The sequence below is a fragment of the Homarus americanus genome, unplaced genomic scaffold (assembly GCF_018991925.1).
Source record: "Homarus americanus isolate GMGI-L3 unplaced genomic scaffold, GMGI_Hamer_2.0 scaffold367, whole genome shotgun sequence".
Lineage (NCBI taxonomy): Eukaryota > Metazoa > Arthropoda > Malacostraca > Decapoda > Nephropidae > Homarus > Homarus americanus.
The window spans coordinates 8,149,923-8,165,165 of record NW_024743709.1 but is presented as its reverse complement, the minus strand read 5'-3'; the positions used below and the strand labels follow the sequence as shown (position 1 = coordinate 8,165,165).

At 41.6% G+C, this 15,243-nt stretch overlaps 1 protein-coding gene across 1 annotated transcript in view; it reads left to right on the top strand.

Annotated features, from left to right (window-relative positions):
• The first annotated feature begins 1,931 nt into the window (after positions 1 to 1,931).
• Positions 1,932 to 15,243, top strand: part of LOC121877461 — a 42,985-nt gene continuing 29,673 nt past the window's right edge. The window contains exons 1-4 of the mRNA XM_042383227.1: positions 1,932 to 2,439; positions 8,293 to 8,544; positions 11,138 to 11,340; positions 11,627 to 11,816. Coding sequence (XP_042239161.1) covers positions 8,412 to 8,544; positions 11,138 to 11,340; positions 11,627 to 11,816 — 526 coding nt within the window. The 5' untranslated portion in view covers positions 1,932 to 2,439; positions 8,293 to 8,411. The remainder of the gene's footprint in view (positions 2,440 to 8,292; positions 8,545 to 11,137; positions 11,341 to 11,626; positions 11,817 to 15,243) is intronic.

Genomic DNA, 15,243 nt, shown 5'->3' with positions numbered 1-15,243 from the left:
CTGGGTGGGTGCAGTGTCCCTCTAGTGTGTATAGCGTACAGTGTTCCTGGGTGGGTGCAGTGTCCCCTTAGTGTGTATAGCGTCCCTCTAGTGTGTATAGCGTACAGTGTTCCTGGGTGGGTGCAGTGTCCCCTTAGTGTGTATAGCGTCCCTCTAGTGTGTATAGCGTACAGTGTTCCTGGGTGGGTGCAGTGTCCCCTTAGTGTGTATAGCGTCCCTCTAGTGTAGCGTACAGTGTTCCTCAGTGTCAGTGTGTATAGCGTCTCTAGTGTGTATAGCCAGTGTTCCTAGTGTGTGTGTATAGTCCTCTAGTGTGTATAGCGTCCCTCTAGTGTGTATAGCGTCCCTCTAGTGTGTATAGCGTCCCTCTAGTGTGTATAGCGTCCCTCTAGTGTGTATAGCGTCCCTCTAGTGTGTATAGCGTCCCTCTAGTGTGTATAGCATCTCTCAACGTGTATAGCGTCCCCTAGTATGTATAGCGTCTCAATAATGTATAAATGTTGTTTCATACTTGTTACTGATTAGATGAATTATTGGGTATATGCTGCTATAATTTAATAATCATTATCATAATCATCATCATTATCATAATAATATTATAAAATGAACTGGTAAATAAATGAGAACATCTGCAAACCCTTCCCATGAACCGTTATCATGGTGGTGTAAATATCGGTGATGCTGTTACATTAAATTAATCTAGTCGCTGCTAGAAACTGCCTTATGTCATCGTTTTCTGTAACATCCGAAATAATCTATTTTCGTTGGCTGAATACACCATAAAAATAAAAATTTGTGGCGCGATTTGCATCGAAAGTTTATCACGTGGACCTTATCACATGCTGATCAAGCCTATCTACTTTAGTGCTTATCCGCATTCTCGCTCTCGAGCTATTTTGGGGACAGCCAGAGTGAGGAAAGCAGAGATACATTATAATGAGCGTAAGAATGGAGGCAACTGCAGCGAGCCTATTGGTCCATACTGGGCAGTTCCGTTTACACCCAATCCCTTTCGATCATATATCCATCCAACCTATGTTTGAAGCTATCCAACGTATTCGAGTTAATGATGATGTTTAGCAACTTGTTCCACGACTCGAAGTTACCCAGCGTGTTCGAGTTAATGCTGTTTGGTTATTTGTTCCACTCCTTCACAACTGTTCCAAACCAGTGTTTACCTATCTCACGCCTAAGTCTAAACTTGTCAAATTTAAAATCATTGCTGTGAGTTCGTTTCTGGCTGGATATAATTTTAAGTAACTTTGTTATATCACGTTTGTTTAACCCTGGCTTCCATTTATACACCTCACTCATATCGCCCCTCACTCTGTCTCTCGAAGGAGTGCAAATTCAGATGCTTTAATCTGTTCCTACAGTATACTCAAGGTTCTAGTGCCCCAGAACTGAACTACATAATCCAAGTGAGGTCTCACATTCGCAAAATATACAGTAGTTCTAAGATACTCTGGCTAGTCATGTAACTAACACTCCTTTGTATGAACCCAAGTACTTTGTCAGCCTTGTTTCGAGCAAATGCGCATTGTTGACTTGGTTTATGATTCCTACTAATCATTACCCTTAATTCTTTCTCACAGTCGGATTTCTCCATCAACGTTGTTCATCTGATATGTGGTTTCTGTTGACATCTCCTCGGCTAAGTAATTTACATTTGACCACTAAAATTTCATCTGCCATCTGCATGAAAGTGGTGCGCAAGGAAAAATAATAGTAACAATAAAAATCATACAAAGTTTTCAGCCAAGGATCACAGACGGGTCTTATCCTCACCAAGTGAAAGTTGGTGAAGGTCACTTTGCTCCTGACCTTGCCCCATAACTCTGGCTCAAGGTCACCGATGCCTCCAGACAACCTGGCTGACGGTGGCGCGACGGAGGGAGGAGGTGAATGGTGCATTGAGGGGTGGAAGCGTCTTGCTCGCTGCCAGTTAGAGGTCCGACACCTTACAGTACGCTGCTCACCATCATTCACCGCCGCGTCAGGCCTAAACACACTTACCACGAGAGGAAGAAGAAAAAACGGTCGATAAATAAGAAATAGAACGAGAAGAGGTACATATACAAGACAAGGAGTGGGGAAACTTAACGAATGAAGAGAAAGAAAATTGCTCAAATTTCGTGTTCTCGTACAGATACAGGACTCGGGTTGTGTTAGTGAACAGTATATATGAAACCAAGGCTTCTGGGAAACTTAAAGATAGATTTTAACTGTTTCTTAAATCATTAACTCGAACAGACATCTAAATTGATGAAAGAAATTACAGATGCGAGGCTGAAACTAGTGTTCCAAACTCTTTCGTTCTTCGTTCCAAACTTGCGATACTGTTAAGTCTCTTCACCTCAAAACAGAGACCCGATTCGTGGTTGTGACTGAAGCTGTGAGTAAGACCTCCAGGATAATATAAACCTGTGAGGAGTCTGGGTAAGTGAAGCTATGTCGTTATTGCTGAACATAGAAAACTAAAATATCATTAGTTAACGTAAATATTAAGAATTCTAACACTCACTATAGCACTCGTGTCAGTGAATGTCAATGGTACATGTTCTAGCCAATCATTGAAAGTGTCTCTGGCGAACTTTTTTATTTATGTAATTATCTCTCGATGTGAATATAAAGGAAGATATACATGGTAAAAAAAAAACCCCTACTATATAGTGACCATGGCCTGTGTTAGAAAGCGTCTTGTCTACCTTGAACCGTAACGTCCGAAATTATCTAGATATTTGGCAAGATCTAGCATCAACTTGGCGGTTATACTATGTGATTGTTTTATAACGAGCTAATAATACTTTTGTTTATAAATGACGCCAGAAAACACGAAGAAAAGTAACCGTAAATATAATGTTAAAATCACAAGTTCCTTTGCCTACGTGACCCTTAAGTAGATGGTGGCTGATATCAACAAAAGTGTTCGGGGAATTTTGTCCTTGTTAATGTGAGAGAAAAGAATAATAATTTGTAAGAGCACAATGATGTGTGTTTCTGTGTAATGCAAAAGAATAGTTGAAATTTGTGGGGAGAGAGAGAGAGAGAGAGAGAGAGAGAGAGGGGGCACACCAGTTCCTCTACAGTCTAGACTTCACCTCCCCCAGGGCAAGACAGACAGACAGACCCACCTACAAATAGCCATACCCGGGACTGCTCGTATTGACAGTCTTTCCAATGTTACAAAACTTTGCCACCAGTTCTTAATACACTCACTACCTGACTCGCTCCTGGGTATTGAGTCTTTCCAATGTTACAAAACTTTGCCACCAGTTCTTAATACACTCACTACCTGACTCGCTCCTGGGTATTGACAGTCTTTCCAATGTTACAAAACTTTGCCACCAGTTCTTAATACACTCACTACCTGACTCGCTCCTGGGTTTGTCTCCCTGGTCACTATTAACACACATGATGAAGCTACTTTCAACTTTCTGGGTCGTGACGACTTATTATGGCTCACTAGTTAACATTTTATTCTTTTTTGTACACGCAAATCAGGTTATTATATCAATATGATGTCGTTGTTAGGTGAATGAGATGATGTTATAATTGAAGGTGAACCATGTTTTTTTGTCACAATGTGTTCGTTCAGTTGAGATAGATCTTAAGTAAGTAAATAAATAAATGAATAAATAAATAAATATTGAACAGAGTAAGGTGTGGTGGAGGTTCCCGACGTCCTTAACCCCTCCCCCGCCTCCCCCTACCACCTCCTTTCCGGCTCTCTCTGGGAACACCAACGCCTAGGTGGAGGGTGGCTTCGGGGTGGGGGGGGTCTACCGCAATCTACACACCTGTAATGAAAATCTGTACAATTTTACCTCGGTGGTCGACGACACTCAAACACTAGCATCTTTCTAGTAATCTTTGTCAATAAGGGTACTTGTAGCATTATATAAACAAGTTTTTATACCGTGTTTTGCCGTGTGTGTTAATACGCTACATAAATTTTACCGCACACCCAACGGGACTGACTTCAAGTAAAGATCACGACCGAGTGAGTGTTACAACCCGACAGTACAGTCCTTTACACAGGTAGGCGAGGAGCTCGTCTACCTACCTATCTACCTACCTACCTACCTGTCTGCTGCCACTGCTTCCAGCTACCTCAGATAATTACCTTTTTTTACCATGTTGTTCATTCATGAAACAAAAATCACTTTCCTCTGACCTTCGGCATGTTGCCGGGTGCCCCTCGTTCACTCTCTTCGCTGGAGATGCAATAACACTGTCTAGGAAACTTATCTTATCGTTCACCATGTCGAGCTAACAACGTTGTTTGATCGTTAACTAAGCCATCAGCTGAACCTAGGAATGTGGAGAGAATAGGTTTCGTTCCAGCAACTATTGAAATATTTTCAGTAAAGAGTAAAAGTTGTTCTTGGTGGTGTGTGAAGTTTTCCTTAAGTTATCTTGTGTGTGGAGCAGTCTGGCATGTTTGCAGGATGCCTCGTAAATGTCCACTTTTTATAGACTGCATTCTTAACCCAGCCAGCTAGACATGCTATTATCAACCACCAAAACACTATCTAGGTTAAATCTCTAAGTCTGTATCCAATGTAAATTTTCTGCAGTAGTGAGTTACAGTAAATTGTATGTTTCAGGGTAGGAGATGATTTGAAGATTAATCCCACTAACGCTAACTTAACCCCCTGGATCAGCTCCCCCTTAGATCAACCCCTCTTGGATCAGTAACTACTTGTTGTTGGAGTAAAAATAACTTGACCTTGGGTAGACATGACCTTACATACGGCAATGACCTAGATAGCCAAGAATGAACTATGTCGTGTTTTTGCTGTTGCACCTGCTGTGAAACCTGTTTTTGTGTCTGAGGTACACGTGGGTCGGCCAGGTATGTCTCCGAGGTACATGTAAGCCGGCCAGGTATGTCTCTGAGGTGCACGTTGCCCGGCCAGGTGTGTGTCTGAGGTACACGTGACCCGGCCAGGTGTGGCACGAAGATGTTGTGCATTATTCCCTTGAGTGTTTTTAATAATAACTGCATCACCTGTATTTAATCAACCTAACACTACCTGGAGGTTAGGTTACGTTGGATTTAGTTTGGTTAGGTTAAATTAGATTAGGTTAGCGTTATGGTGGCTATTAAGTTGGGGTGTCTAATCTTCAGGTTATCTGAATTAATCTTCCCTGTTATCAAACAGGGAGGTACTACCGCCTGGGAAGATATTGTAAGCATAATGTGTTGTCTATGGTAGACCCTGCTGCCATATGGCATCACAAAAATTGTGACCAAGTCCCAGGTTGCTAATCTGACTTTCTGCCTCATTTACACACAATTGCAGGGTCTCAATTGTTTCACTTACTATTGACGACACAACATGCATATTGTACAGTATATCGTTTCTCACTTTTGATATATTTTTTAATTTTTGTATTTATTCATTATTATTTATTATTATTATTGTTTATTTTAATTTTATTATCATTATTATTTTTATTATTATACTTTCGCCCCCAGGCCCTGATGTGGGTCAGTGACCTTTGCCCGGGTGGTCTAATGCCAGTAAAAAATTAAGGTAATGTCTAGACTGCGTCCATAGCTCACCTGTGTGTGTTTTACCTGGTTAATCACAGCGAGAGTTCACCCCCTTGAGTTACCTGGACACCTGTAGGAGGGGGTGAGTGAGGCGCACTACTAAACCTTTCGGGTAATGTGATTTACGCTCTATTTACCTGAAGATTTTTTTCTTAAAAGGAGAGACAAACATCCCAAACACACACACACACACACACACACACACACACACACACACTGTATTGATGGTACAGGAAGTAAATGATAATAAATATTTGGTTTCTCAATATTATTTTTCTTAAAATTTTTCTCCTGTTGATTATAATTTTTATGGTTAAATGATGGTTTTTATGTTATCAATATTTTATCATTCATTATAGTTCCTTTATTGGTATTTATCTTTATTATTTTTATCTTAAACGAAATCGTACACATGGTGATTGTTTTAGGTCGGGAGGAAGGGGGGGGAGGTAGGAGAGACAGTTGGTGTGGTTGTGGTGGATTGTGTGTCAGGAGTTGGGCCGCAAGTGCTGGAGTACCCTGAGGCTGTACACTGTCGCTGAGGTGATCGTTGTACCAATATGTGGGATAGAGTTTGTGGGTGAGGTTAAATTTGAGTAGGTTAGGTTTAGTCGTGTTAGTTTAGGTTAAGTTTAGTTAGGTCTGGTCTGGTCAAGGAGGTAAGGAATGAAACTACCCCCAGTTGCTGTATGTAGATATGTAGTCACGCTGGTTCAGGCTGATGGTCAGTCCAGCACATTGTTAATGCTAATTTTGGTGAAGGGCCTTGAGGGAACGAGGACGTAAAAGTAAAAGTACAGGGGCGAACTTGTAGCAATGGCTTAAAATTAGACAAATTTAGTTTGAGGCCCGAGGTAGGTAAACATTGGTTTGGAAATAGTGGTGGATGAGCGGAACAAGTTACCGAACATCATCATTAACTAGAATACGCTGGATAGCTTCAAACATAGGTTGGATGAATACTGTATATGAGCGACAGGGGTTGGGTGTAAAAGGAACTGCCTAGTATGGGTCAATAGGCCCGCTGCAGTTTCCTCCATTCTTATGTTCTTCTTATAAGAGTATAAAAATATGAGCCAAATTTTTTCGCGTTAAAAAGCGAAAAATAGTATAAGTGAATCGTAAGTTGGTCTGGAGAAACCTGACATAGTAGATTTATTCAGGTTAGATAAATGTCAAATACAGAAGTGAAGAAAAATAAAACGATGGTGAAAGAGATTGAGCGTTAATGGGAAGAAGGTAAGCATGGGGGGGGGGGGTCAACCCTTCTGGAGAAATGTGAAAGAATTTCATTTCTGTCCTGAGATTTGCCTCCAGCTTATTTCATCTTGAGGTTAACCATCCTTATGTTAATTTAACCTGATCTAACGTTACATAGCCAAGTGAGACTCAACCTCCCAGCTAGTGTTAGGGTGGTTAATAATCAGGTGATCTGTTAGTTTGTCTATTTATTTTAGGTGAACATCAGGGAGTGTTTCGTCCTCACACACAACACCAGGCGTGGTAGTCAACCTTAGGTGTTACATAACATTAGGTGCATTGGCTACATCCTCTTCACCTCCAATTACCGCTCGGTTATTTGCTTACTTATATAAAACTGGACCCGGAAATGTTGTACAGTGTTGTGTGTGGTCAGGTACTGTACTGAAGGCTGCATCATAATAACATAAGGTTCGGTGTTTCTCTTTCACGTATTTGTATTGTGATAATCATGAAAATCGGTTTCGCGTTTCCTAATTCGCGACGGGAAAAGCCATCGTTATGAGGATATTTTCTACCTGCACGTGTTGTGACGTAGGTAAAGGCAGGTTGTCATTAGTGTACACAAACTGTGCTGTGGTCAGCCAGCCTTCTCACCATGACGGACCATCGGGCACGGTGATGGTGGAGAGAGAGGGAGGGATGGAAGGGGGAGGGGGGGAGTGAATGTGCAAAGATAAATATCCGAAATATTCACTTTCACCATCTCCACTCTTAAATGGGTCGCCACCAGTTGAAAGTGAAAGCCAGACAGCTCAGATGCCAATTACAGTAAAGGACCAACAACACCTTACTGAACCGAACCTTTCCAGGAACTGTTGAATCCGTAAACAAGACATTATACTATACCGTGAGGACTTTAAGCTTGTTTTGTGGCCTCGTTCAGATCAGTCAATCATAACAAACTGAAGTGAGGAGTAGCAGGAGTGAACCAGGTGTGTACACAGGAAGCCGCCGCCTCACGCCACAGTCTACCGTCACTGTGTACTTTAGAAACATTTTTAAGTTTTCGTTATAGAATGTGTCTTGTTGTCTGATACTTCCAACTAATACATACACACATACAGGACATACATACATACATACATACATACATACATACATACTGACTGTACATTATGTACATACATACATACAGTTTGTGACAGCATTAAAAGTTAGGTAAGAGAGTCTTTGAGTGACGTGACGACACACTGATTGACACACGTTGTGGGAAAGTGTTCGGTATGTGGTAAGGAAGGTCACACAAGATGTGTGCCTATTACTGCCGCGGGTCATGCTACTGTTCAAGTTGGAACACACACACCATTCCCTAATTATGTAACTGTATATATTCAGCCTTCCAGCTGCCATGCTCTTTCAATTAGTCGTTAATTATTATTTTTATTACACACACACACACACACACACACACACACACACACACACACATTAACTAACTCATATCAATTCATCTATCTTGTATACAGTTACAGTAAGATGAGGTAAAGACTGCTGGAGGCACTACTACAGGCACCTTCTACCTGACCACCCCCAGCACAGGTGAGACACGCGTGATGCGAGCCGGGCAGCGGAACACCTTCACGTCATGATCTATCGGGTGTCGCGTTTCATCCCCGGGGCGATAGTGAGGATGATGGTGATGGTGATGCTCCGAGGGGCTGGACGGCACGACTATGACGCCTCCGACCACCTCTTGACGCAGTACGACTTTATTGTTGGTAAGTGATGCTGCCTCTGACCCGCCACACGACCTCCCTCCTGGCAGGTTCAGTGTCATGGCGGACCTGACAAACACTCCTGAAGCCTCGTTGTTAACTCTTGGCGTGGTAGGTTACTAAGGTCCTCCTGCAGCAGTCCATCAGCAAGGTGGGTTCTGACGTAGTAGAGACCATATACCTGGCGTAGTTTGTTACGACTCCCACCTGGTAACGACGAATGCGATGTAATTTTGCTTCGGGAAAGTAGTTATTGAGAGAGCCGTCGTGTACCTGAACTAAACAAGTTTATTGACACAGCTGCTCAGGTCGGTAAATCTAGATTGTTACTGACACGTTCAGACGTGGGACTAGACAGATGAAGTGTCTTCCTTCTGTTGCTGTCGAGTTTATGATAGATCTTGAAGTTATTTCTCAACCGTCGAAGGTAGAGTGAATCTCTCCGCCTCATAAAGTTTCTGTAAATAAGTATTTTATGTGTCAGGAGTTCCTCCCTTCACCTCTTGTGGACTTTGTCACGAGAAAGTCTGAGCTCAGCGTCATCCTTTTCACTGTTGGGTTCCACTGACTGACATCCTCACTCGGCATCCCGTCTCCTCCACTGTTTACCTGACAGTGGTGCAGTAATTAAGAACATAAGAAAATAAGGAGTCTACAAAAGGCCGCTTGGCCTGTGCATGGCAGCTCCTGTCGAGAGTTACTACCACTCTCTATCGTCCATGAATCTATCTAGCCTCCTTTTAAAACTTTCCAGCGTTCCAGCACTTACTACAAAGTTGCTAAGCTTGTTCCACTCGTCCACCACCCTATTTGTGAATCAGTGCCTTCCTATCTCCCTCCTAAACCTAAACTTATCCAACTTAAATTTGTTGCTACGAGTCCTATCCTGCTCGGATATTATAAGAACTTTATCTATATCTCCTTTCACCCACTTAAATACTTCTATCATATCTCCCCGCACTCTTCGTATTTCTAGGGAATGCAAGTTTAGTTTCTTTAACCTATCTTGTTATGGAAGGTTTTTAAGTTCCGAAATCATTTTCGTCATTCTTCGCTGCACCGACTCTAGTGAATTTATATCCATTCTATAATAAGGGCACCAGAACTGAACAGCATAATCGAGGTGCGGCCTGACTATCGCAAGATATAGTTGCAATATGACCTCCGCGCTCTTATTACTTACACTTCTAGATATAAAACCTAATACTCTGTTTGCCTTATTTCGAACATTAACGCACTGTTTTCTAGGCCGTAGGTCCGGGCTTACAAATACCCCTAAGTCTCTTTCACAAGTCGACTTCTCTAGGTTGATGTTGTTAAGTCTGTATACATCGACAGTGTTTGTTCTTCCAATATTAAGTACGCTGCACTTGCTGGTGTTGAATTTCATTTGCCATTTTTCTGACCACACCTGCAGTGCATTTGCATCCTGCCCTGAATTAATCTGCCGCCCTATTTTGGTGTCATCCGCAAACTTGTTTATGTCACTGCTGATCCCAGTATCTAGATCGTTTATGTATAGATTATGAACAAGAGTGGGCCCAGTGCTGACCCCTGGGGAACCCCACTAGTTACACAGCCCCACTCAGATTAAACACCATCTACGCTGACACTGTGTTCTATCGGTGAGCCATGATTTTATCCAATTTAAAACTTTCTCTCGATACCATGAGCCTTAACTTTTCTCAAAGCCACTGGTGCGGTACTCTGTCAAACGCTTTGCTAAAGTCTAAGTATATAACATCGTAATTTTCGTCATTGTCTACTACCTCGAAGACTTTCCTAAAAAACGTCAGCAGATTTGTTAGACAAAGTTTTCCCTTTGTAAACCCATGTTGAGAGTCGTAGATTAATTTGCTTTTCTCTAAATGCGATCGGATTCTATTTGCTATAATTGATTTAAGAATTAGTGGCTACAGTCATCATATTCACTGATAGTCATGAAGAAAAGGAGTTGATACGTTCTTTATCTGTGAGTTATTATTAATATTTGTTTTAATATTATTTTGAGATACCAATAAAACCTTTTTTGGTTATATATCTATATCTATATCTTACAAATCTTGTTAATCACAAATTGTCCAGTTTGTACATGCCATTATCAAATTCATGTTTACAGATTCGGTATATTAATAAGAATAAATTCTATAATGTTCCTCCTGACAATTGAGTTACAAGGTAATACTGAGGAGGCATTGTTCCAGTCAATGCAGTGCTTATTGTCTCTCGTATGAATGAACAGAGCATTGGATTCCTGGCGTGTCTTAACACTATATTTATGTTGTTTAAGTCTAGTTATATTACTGTGTGTAAATATAATTTTTTTAAATAATCTGCACACACATGCTCAAATATGTTACATTACAGTTGTGAACCCTTCAACCGGCCTTTGGAGGCATCTTCGTGGTGTAGATTCATATAATCTTTCTTTTCTAATTTTAATTTCTTTTTACTCCTATTTTCTCGCCACCTAGGCCCTGTTGTGGGTCGGTGACCTGTGCCCTGGTGGGCTATTCCCCGTAAAAATAAAGAAAACAAAAAAGATAAACACTCCAATTAATTATCTGACTCAGTGGTGACCTGTGTTTGCCGGCAGTTGGGTCAGGGTCGGCTGGTGGCGTGGTGGCGGCGCGATTGTCGGAGGTGGCAGAGTGGCGGGTGTTGCTGTTGGAGGCTGGAGGACCACCGCCCCCTGAGAGTGTCGTTCCGGCACTCAACGTGGTCCTCATGCAAAGTGACGCTGACTGGAACTACTTCACTGTGCCACAGAAACACGCACTACGAGGCTACGTCAACAATGTAGCTATAACAAGTGATTTTGTGATAGTGTCAGTGGCCATGACTACATGACAACACAATAGAATTGCACTTGGGTTCAGTTCAAAATATTTCTTGACACAGACGATAAACTGTATTATAAGTGGAAGATGATTTCTATACAGAAGAGATTATTTGTCTGAGTTCAATTCATACTCGGTAAGAAATATACTTAAGAGGTTACATTAAGATAGATCCCAAGACATTGCTCTCGGGTACCGCCAAGACTCATTACTGTTCTTTCAACACTGAACGTTTCCTATTACAGGCGTGTCACTTCCCTCTGGGTCGTGCCCTGGGCGGCTCCTCCACAATGAATTGGATGATGTACGTCCGCGGCAACAGGCGGGATTACGACAACTGGGAAGCGATGGGCAATCCTGGCTGGCAGTACGAGGACGTCCTCAAGTACTTCAAAAAGGCGGAGGACTACAGAGGAAACCGCAATGTTGATACAGGTTAGTGAAGAGTTCAGCGATTATTCTCTATCTCTGTGTCTCTTCGAAGTAGAAGATTTTTATACACTACAGCGAATCAGAAAGAGTGAAGGGTGTAGAGAGGTCCTGTGAGATGGTATGGGCAGGTGAGAGGTTGCCACAGTGCAAGATAACCGAGGTAACCCACAGAAGAATCGCAGCGAGCGTGTTGGGTGAAGGATGATCATCCAATTATAGTGACTCTACACCATGGAAAAGGAAGGGTGAGGTAGAACGAAGGGGGCGAGCTAGAATGGGGCGAAACGGGGCAGGGAGGAATGGGTTGGGTTGGGGTGGGGTGGGATGGGACGGGACGGGTCACAGTGGGGGAAGGATTTTTTTTTTGTGTGTGTGTTTGTGTGTGTGTGTGTGTGTGTGTGTGTGTAGAGAAAGGACAGGTGAAAGAAGATTAGAGGTAGGGGAAGGAAGTTATAGTTCGGAAATTGAAGAAATTTAGGAATAGGTAAGAGAGGGCGGGCTGACATAAGAACATAAGAAAATAAGGAGTCTACAAAAGGCCGGTTGGCCTGTGCATGGCAACTCCTGTCGAGAGTTACTACCACTCTCTATCGTCATGAACCTATCTAGCCTCCTTTTAAAACTTTCCAGTGTTCCAGCACTTACTACAAAGTTGCTAAGCCTGTTCCACTCGTCCACCACCCTATTTGTGAACCAGTTCCTTCCTATCTCCCTCCTAAACCTAAACTTCCCCAACTTAAATCCGTTGCTACGAGTCCTATCCTACTATGATATTATAAGAACTTTATCTATATCCCCTTTATTGATTCCTTTCACCCACTTAAATACTTCTATCATATCTCCCCGCACTCTTCGTCTTTCTAGGGAATGCAAGTTTAGTTTCTTTAACCTATCTTGAAATGGAAGGTTTCTAAGTCCCGGAATCATTTTTGTCATTCTTCGCTGCACCGACTCTAGTGAATTGATATCCATTCTATAATAAGAGCACCAGAACTGAACCGCATAATCGAGGTGCGGCCTGACTAGTGCAAGATATAGTCGCAATAAGACCTCTGCACTCTTATTACTTACACTTCTAGATATAAAACCTAATACTCTGTTTGCCTTATTTCGAACATTAACGCACTGTTTTCTAGGCCGTAGGTCCGGGCTTACAAGTACCCCTAAGTCTCTTTCACAAGTCGACTTCTCTAGGTTGATGTTGTTAAGGCTGTATACATGACATTATTTGTTCTTCCAATATTAAGTACGCTGCACTTGCTGATGTTGAATTTCATTTGCCATTTTTCTGACCACTCCTGCAGTTTATTTAAATCCTCCTGTAGTGCATTTGCATCCTGTCCTGAATTAATCTGCCACCCTATTTTGGTGCCATCCGCAAACTTGCTTATGTTACTGCTGATCCCAGTATCTAGATCGTTTATGTAGATCATGAACCCCACTGGTTCCACAGCCCCCACTCAGATTTAACACCATCTACGCTGACTCTGTGTTCTATCGGTGAGCCATGATTTTATCCAGTTCAAAACTTTCCCCTCGATACCTTGAGCCTTATCTTTTCTCAGAAGCCTCTGATGCGATACTCTGTCAAATGCTTTACTAAAGTAAGTAAATAACCTCATAGTTTTCGTCATTATCTACTACCTCGAAGACTTTCCTTAAAAAGTCAGCAGATTTGTTAGACAAGATTTTCTCTTTGTAAACCCATGTTGAGAGTCGTAGATTAATTTGCCTTTCTCTAAATGCGATCAGATGCTATTTGCTAAATTTGATTCAAGAAATTTCCTCACTGCTGACGTCACACTAATCGGCAGGTAATTTGATGCTGATGCTCTTTCTCCCTTTTTGAGTATGGGTACTACATTTGCCTGCTTCCACAAGTCAGGCACAACTCCCGTGTCTAATGATTTTGTAAATAAATTTACGAGGGGTCCGCTAATCTGTTCCTTAAACTCTTTCAAAACTCGAGGGAAAATTTTATCCAGCCCTGGGGATTTTGTCTTCTTTAATATATTTATCTTCTTAAGAACATCCTCTTTTCTGATAGTGATATTCTTTAATTTCTCTTTTTCATTTCTCCTAAATATCAGTTTCACCTCTGGAATTTCCTCGTGAATTTCATCTGTGAAAACTGATAAGAAGTAGCTGTTTAATGCTTTGCTTATTTCCGCACTATCATCGATCACTTCCCCTCTCTCTTCCTTTAAAGGTCCCACTTTCTCCTTGACCTTTGTCTTATATACCTTGAAAAATCCCTTGGGATTCGCCTTGCATTCTCTTGCCATCCTGATTTCGTAGTCCCTCTTTGCCTTCCTTACATTTGTCTTAACATTCCTAGATTGTTCATTATACCTATTTCTGAGCTGCTCCTCTCCTCCCTTTAATTTCTTATAAATTCCTTTCTTTATTCCTATGTCATGTTTAAGTTTTCTGGTCATCCACCTTGGCTCATTCTTATTTGACCTAATTTTTCTGTATGGGATATTTTGTTCTTGTGCTTTACGTAGCATAGGAGTGAATATTTTATAGTCATGATCAATTGTTGTCACCTGTGACCTCACCCGTTCCTACTGGGGACTGACCTGACTGTTCCCAGGTGACCTCACCTAGGTACTTTCTTAACCCCTCATAATCCGCCAATCGAAAGTTTGGGACTCTGACCATATTTATCATTGTTTTTCGTTTCCCAATTTAGGGTGAACCTGATTTCTCTGTGATCACTGTTCCATAGTTCTTCCTCTACTGTGATATCTCTGATGATATTTTCTTTATTTGTTAATACTAGGTCTAATATATTGTCACCTCTAGTCGGTTCTGTTTAGTTGTTTAAAAAAATTGTCCTGTACTGCATCTAGGAAGTCTTCAGATTCATAGTCGCCTACAATGTTGTCCCAGTCAATATTTTTGAAGTTCACAGGTTGTTGTATTTTGCTGCGCTACTCATTTCCTGCCATATGGGCTGAGCTGCTTCTTTCCCAAGACTTGGGGGCCTGTAAATCACTCCCATAATTAGTTTTTCTCTTCCTTCTGTAATTTCTACCCATACAGACTCGGTTCCTATTTCACCCTTTATTGAATTATTTATGCAACATTTTAATGTATCCCTGATGAAGAGTACACCCCCTTCCCTGTCCTTGTGAAAAAGGTTGTACCCTTCTATGTGGCACTCTGATAAAAAGTTTTTGCTCGCCAGATTCATCACAGTTTCGGTGATTGCTATGACGTCTACATTCTCGGTAAATACAACCTCTCTCAGCAAGTCTATTTTATTTCTAACGCTCATACTGTTTGTATAGTATACATTTAAACTTACCCTTCCCTAACCGCCTAGCTAAGCTAATAGTGTGTTAGGGTTGTGTTGGGTTAGTTATTGTCTGTCGGTACAGGCACTAGACATCCTACCCTGTCCCATATATGGGTGTTTTAAGGG